Source organism: Limulus polyphemus, unplaced genomic scaffold (assembly GCF_000517525.1).
Source record: "Limulus polyphemus unplaced genomic scaffold, Limulus_polyphemus-2.1.2 Scaffold3986, whole genome shotgun sequence".
Lineage (NCBI taxonomy): Eukaryota > Metazoa > Arthropoda > Merostomata > Xiphosura > Limulidae > Limulus > Limulus polyphemus.
This window is the reverse complement of record NW_013669596.1, coordinates 56190-62584: the sequence shown is the minus strand read 5'-3', so window position 1 is coordinate 62584 and position 6395 is coordinate 56190. Positions and strand designations below refer to the sequence as shown.

Sequence of the window (6395 nt, the reverse complement as noted above, 5' to 3'; positions counted from 1 at the left end):
ATTGCACTTAACCCTGTTTAGAAGTAATATGACCTATACTTTTTTCATCAGGTTATGGGAAGAGGAGATATTGTGTTTGCTCAAACAGTAAAAGTTCCAGAAGTGACTGTGCACAAGTTTAGTTTCTTGCTCACTCATCGTATGGCTCCAAAGGCCCGAGTAGTAGTATATTACGTTCGTAAAGAAAACAAAGAAGTAGTAGCCGATGCTGTCAACTTTGAAGTGGATGGTGTTTTTAGAACAGGGGTTTGTACAATTTTCAGTTTGTAAAGTGCATCTTTTAGTTTCTTAAACATATCATTGATACTAGGAAGTTAGAAAGATATTTTACAGTCCTTTACATGTTTTTTTATTACTAGTTGCCTCAAGGATATTATTTCACTAGAACAAAACATTTTTATGCTTGTATTAGAATAATCTTATGAAGCCCAAGTAAAGTCAAATTTTTTTTAACATAAAGAGTACTAACTGGTTATTAAAATGTCTTGCACTCCCCTCCTCCCGATAATAAAACTATCTACCTCTACCCTCAATAATAAAACTATCTAGGTTTATATAAATCACATGTTCAAGTTTATTTCTTTTCCATCATCATGACATCTTACTTGTACACAATTTGTACTTAAAATTCAAACTGCTATCATGTCGTGTGAAATTATCCCTACCAAATTTCATTCAAATTTTCTTTCATTTATAAATGTTTGAGTTTTGCATTGACAACACACAAGTAATAAATTGTTTGAAATTCAGATTTAAATGAGTTTCATGAAAGACTATCTCCTTTTTTCTTAGAATATCAATTAATCATAAACATTTAATTTTACGTACATAAATTTTTGTTTAGAGTTTCATGGTAAAGTAAGTAAGAAGTTTAATGTAATGTTTGATGTCGAATACGACTTTGTTTTCAAAATACTTTTTATACTGTTGGTATTCTTTATTTTTAGGTTATCCTCAGTACAGATGTACAAACAACAAAGCCTGGTGGCAGGGTAGCAGTGCAAGTCCAAACTAAGCCTAATGCATATGTTGGAGTGTTAGGTATTGACCAAAGTATTCTGTTATTGAAATCTGGAAATGACATAACACAACAAGATGTAAGTACTAATAGTTAACAGTGTCTGACATGTTCTATTTTATTATCTAGCTAGTAAATGTGTTTTAATATTCATCATAGTAAGTCACATTAAGAAACTTTAAAATTCCAAATGTAATAATTATTTTCAGCACGACAAAATAAAGTACCATTTATGTAAGCTATGAAAACCTATAATTGGGGGGGGGGGGTCTTTGATTTTAAATGAAACACTGTGGGTTATCCACAGACAAATAATTAAAGTATTAAAGAGACTAACTAGTCTATTTCGCACAAGTATCTTAAGATATGATCGATGCAAGAACATCAAGATATAAACTGGTTTGTATAAGAATGAGATGGTTAAGTATCAAAACAGTTAGATCTTATTGTCAAGTTTTTTCATTTGTTTTTGAGGATCTCTTAAAGTTTATTTTCACAAGTAGCTTATCAGTATTTTGGTTATTCACAAAGTAGAATAATAATATTTGAATCTAAGCACTTCATCGCATTTGACACTTTGATATTCCTTAACTTTGAAAGTCAAATGTGCTCAACCTCGACATTAGTGTCTGTAAAATCTAATAACATATATCTTGGTTGGAACAATTTGCATTAAGATTGAATAAATAACATAAGCAAATATTCGTAGAACAATAGTACTAATGCTGTTTTGTGAATTTATTAGATTGTTAAAATATTTTCAAATTTATTAAGCTTACTCTAAATGAAATGTGAAGTCTTGTTAAAAAATTGTTTTGGGAAGTAAAGCCTATTAAAAACTTTGAAAAACTTACTAAAGGCAGCTCTACAAGGTCACTTGTAATTTGCCAAATTTTTATGATAAATAAATACTTGATACTGTGTTTTGATCTGTTTTTTAATTTTTGTGGTTGTTTATAAAAAATTTGTTTATTATATAAAAAAAAAGTGATCTGGTAAAAATAATGACTGTAATGACTGGTCAGGGTATCAGCAGCCTTAGAAGAATGTGTGATATCAGTAGTGTACTTTTCAAATCTCACATGCATATATGTATATACACACACACACACACACAGAGCTTAGAAATATGTTTGTTACATTTTGTATATGATGGAAGTGATGCTATTTATGCAGGTTACAGAAGAACTTGGCACTTACGATGCTGGCAAGGAAAACATATTTTGGCCTCCATGGTACAAGCGACGGAGGAAGCGCTCCCTTTGGTGGCCAGGTTCTATTTCTGCATCACAGATATTTAGTGTAAGTTTAGTATTAATTAATAAAGACTTCATTCACTTATTGATCTTTTGTTGTTTACACACACTTATCTGCAAAAAAGAAAAAATAAAGTGTATTAAGTTTACAAAATTTACAATCTCCTTGCATTTTTTTAACAATGTATGATAAAAATATTATTAAAAAATGCTAAGAAATATGTATACATGTATGACAGTTTTATAGTTTATTCATATTTAAACTCATGCTTGTGATTAAACAGATACAAAAACATTTAAAGGTAAAGAAATGATCTTATCTGTGAAATTTTGGAGTTGTATGTTCAGTATATAAAATCTGGATTATTCTGTTGTAATAATTTAACTGAAGTTAATGATGTTCATTTTTTAAGGATTCTGGGGTTGTGATTCTTACCAATGGCCTTGTGTACAAGTATGAAGAATTGAGTAAGTATCTTAATTATATAACATAAGCTTTATAATTTGATCTTTGTTAGAATTTTTTCACACTGATTACAAATATTTATTCATTGACATTTTTTACCCATTTTTTTGAAGTAATTACATGCAACTTTTGTGAACTGAAATTCACATTCTGCAAACAGTTATAAATTTTAAATAATCAGTTACACTATAACGAATAAAAGTGCAAGCACTACAGTCAAGTTTGCAGCAATAATGTGGTGATTCTTACATTATAGCAGCTCCTCTGAACCATTTTCCAGGTAAAAACAGTTTAATTTACAGTTCAGCCCTTCATATGGTTAGATCATAATTTCAAAAAAGTCCTGAACTTGTGACTTTAGGTTGAGTAGTCTTGTGATGGTTAAACTAGCATATAAGCTTTTTATCTAATGTGAGAAGTTTAGTAAATTAGTCATTAGCTCGCAGACCTGGATATGAAAATTATAAATACTATAAACATCAAGATTTTAAGTGGCTTTTAAGAAGTATAGATTGTAATTTGTATTAGAAACACAAAATATGATTTATACGTGCTAATGTTTAAGAAAAAAAATTTGTTAATGGTGTTATAAAGTCAAATTTATTTTCATTAAAATGTAAATTTTTTTCACACACCACGCACAAATAATTTTTGTTTGAAGTATTCTATAGATCCAATTCAGTAGCCTTTGAAGAAATTGAGGATGATTTTGCTTCACCATTTTTGGAAAAAGTTCAGTCTGTACGTAACAAAGGTGTTAAACTTCGAAAATATTTTCCTGAAACATGGCTTTGGAGTAACACGGAAGCAGGGTATGGTTATTAACCTTTAGAACGGAATGGCCAGAATGAAGTTAGGCATATCTAGTAAAAAGAAATATTTCACAATATTTTTCTGTAGGAACTTCAACATTCTTGTGAAAACAAATTTATTTATTGAACAGAATTCTAAAATTAAAGTTAGAGTTGTTCTCATAAAGCTCTAGTACCTTGTTGACTAAACCATTTAATTCTTCCCTTTACCCTTACCAGAATAGGGATGAACCAGTTAAAAACTGAAGAAAAACTTGTATGAATTGAACATTTAGAGATTAACATGTTGAATATATCAACACTTGTTCACATATCACTCCAATTTCAAGTTGAATGATATTATTAATATATATTGAAAGACCCAGGGTTCAAGACATCAGTGCTGAACTAAGCCACTGTTGATAGCAAAGCAAGACACAAAATGGAGGGGCTCATAGTATTTAAAAAAAAATGTGAAGAAATTTTACAACAGAATGATCTGATATGTTTGTTATTGGATCAGTTGTGTGGTGTTTGTGTTTTGCATCTTTTGCAATAACTCTTGAAATTATCTGTGGAGGTCCATCAGAGCAAAGGGCTCTAGACTCTGTAAGACATGATACTGTTGAATATGTTTTGCACTTTCAGCTGTGAACTTTTTGTTACAGTCCATCTCATTATTCAGTTCAAAATCCTTTGTGAGAGCAGATGCTGCTGGTTGGCAGCCTTCTGTTATCAGTAGTACACAATTATAGATGGTTACATCTGAACCTTAGGGGGGTCTCTGAATTGGCTATTTAGCCTGTTTGTGTGTGTAAGGTGACACTGATGTTGAAAGCTCCAATGTTACAACACTTCATTACTTTAAAACATTGTGTATAAGTTGTTTTATTTCTGCTGTGCCTTTCTGTTTGTATAGGAAGTGAGATCATTTCCACAGTTCTTTTTTACTTTGAACCAAATTACATGCTCACAATGATTTGTAATTTCTGTTAGGTTGTAAACTTTTTTCTTTCCTTTTTAAGTGATGTTTTACAGCAACTGTTTTAAGAATGTATTATGTTCTCTTGATTTTATTCTCCTATCTACTGGAATATTCATATTTTGTATTAAATTTCAAAGTATCATATAATTCATAGGTAAGAAATGCTGTACGTAAAAACTATTATTAATAGAAACTACTTAAGTAACTTTTAAATCTCTTAGAAATATTCTTACATACCAATGCTAAGCTATATAATTCTGTTACTAGTTTTACTTTTGAATAGGAAAGCATAAATTTACTATGCTGTAAGGTAGACAATATTTAGTTTTATCAAGCATATATCCCAAAAATAAAACACTTCATTAAAATAATAATCTCAAAATAATATATTAACAGTTAACCATGTTGTACATTCTAATTAAAAGTTAATGACAACATATATAAATTGCTTTCAGTTATGTGAGAATTTACTTAATTACTATAGGCAGTGGAAAATATTGTATATTAAAAGCTTGATCAATCCCATAAGCAAAATGATTAACTTTGCCATAAAAGGAGATGTTTTAGAGCAACAGCTAAGATTGGCAGTGGTAAGATTTTGTCATATCTAAACAATACTTGCATTTAGGTCCTTTCAATAAGATATTCTACGCTGGGTCTGAAATTTGATTTTATTAGGATTCCCTCTTCCCCCGTTTTTTTTTTTCTCTCGTGATATGAATAAGAAAATATTTTCATTTGCAAGTTACTTATTAGTTGTCCTAATGATTCTGGCCATTCTGAAATGCCTTTTATCTAACAAGTGAAGCTTGCTTAAGCCTACTTTTAATTAACATACTAAAGTCTGATGCTCTGTATTTATAATATTAGAACATTACTTTAACCATTACCATGCTGTTTGCTTACAGTTTTTTTTAAACTATTACCATGCTGTTTTCTTACAGTTTTTTTAAACCATTACCACGCTGTTTGCTTACAGTTTTTCTTTCAATGCTTGTTAAATGTATTTTCGTGTTCATGTATGTATGAGTGAACTGGAGAAAAACTTTCAGTTGTGTGTATTATTTGCTAGATCTGTAAGATATACTTTGTATTCATCTGCAGAGATCATGATTTTTGCAGCGTATGTGTCTAAACTATGTTTTATAGGAAATGTACAGTTGTTTTATTCACATTTGTAAGTGTAAAATTTTTTTTTTTTTTTGTCTGAAAAATTATGCTGAGAAATATTAATAATGAAACAATTATTTTGGACTGTGTTTTAGTTTTGAGCTGAATGTTATGTAATATTACTAGTCTTCTATGCCTTTTTATGGATGTTAATGTGTCTGATTGAAGTTGTCTATATCATATTCAAGAGTAAAATGATATTAAATCTTGGAAGTATCTACCAGGTCATGTCCTTAACAAGGAAAAACATTGTTAGAAAAACATGGGTATTCTAAGTTGTTTTTTTTAATTGAAATAATATTTACATTGTAACTTTCATTTCTGCTTTCAAAGTTAAGCTTATTATGTAATAAAATATTTTTAATTATTGCTTGTAGATTGGAGCATTTTGTTTTTAATGATGAACAAGTTCTGTTTTGGGCCAAAATATTATTCCTAGAGTAATAGTTGTGATATTCATAATTTGACAGTAATTTAACATAATTACAATTGAAGTAATACAATAGGGGTCCCATATCATAACTTGGAAGAGTGGTTGTTGGATTAAATTGTTGTAGTAGTCTTTTTTTTTTCTCTCCACTGCATGGTGCTGTGCATTGTGGCTTTGGTGTTAGTGACATTCTTTGCATGATAGTGTGGGGTTTCTTTAACTACACACAACAAAACATAAACCTGTAAAACATTTTACTGATTATATGTAACTATTGAT

General features: G+C 29.6%; 1 protein-coding gene across 3 annotated transcripts in view; it reads left to right on the top strand.

The window, feature by feature from the left end:
* The window catches only part of LOC106470411 (CD109 antigen-like), a 77369-nt gene that overhangs the window by 40813 nt on the left and 30161 nt on the right, over positions 1 to 6395 (top strand). For 2 of the 3 annotated variants that reach the window (XM_013930967.2, XM_022399000.1), the window contains exons 14-17: positions 52 to 246; positions 948 to 1097; positions 2195 to 2320; positions 2688 to 2742. In XM_013930967.2, coding sequence (XP_013786421.1) covers positions 52 to 246; positions 948 to 1097; positions 2195 to 2320; positions 2688 to 2742 — 526 coding nt within the window. Of the gene's footprint in view, positions 1 to 51; positions 247 to 947; positions 1098 to 2194; positions 2321 to 2687; positions 2743 to 3401; positions 3553 to 6395 lie in introns of all 3 variants that reach the window. The other variant, XM_022399001.1, reaches the window with a different exon arrangement.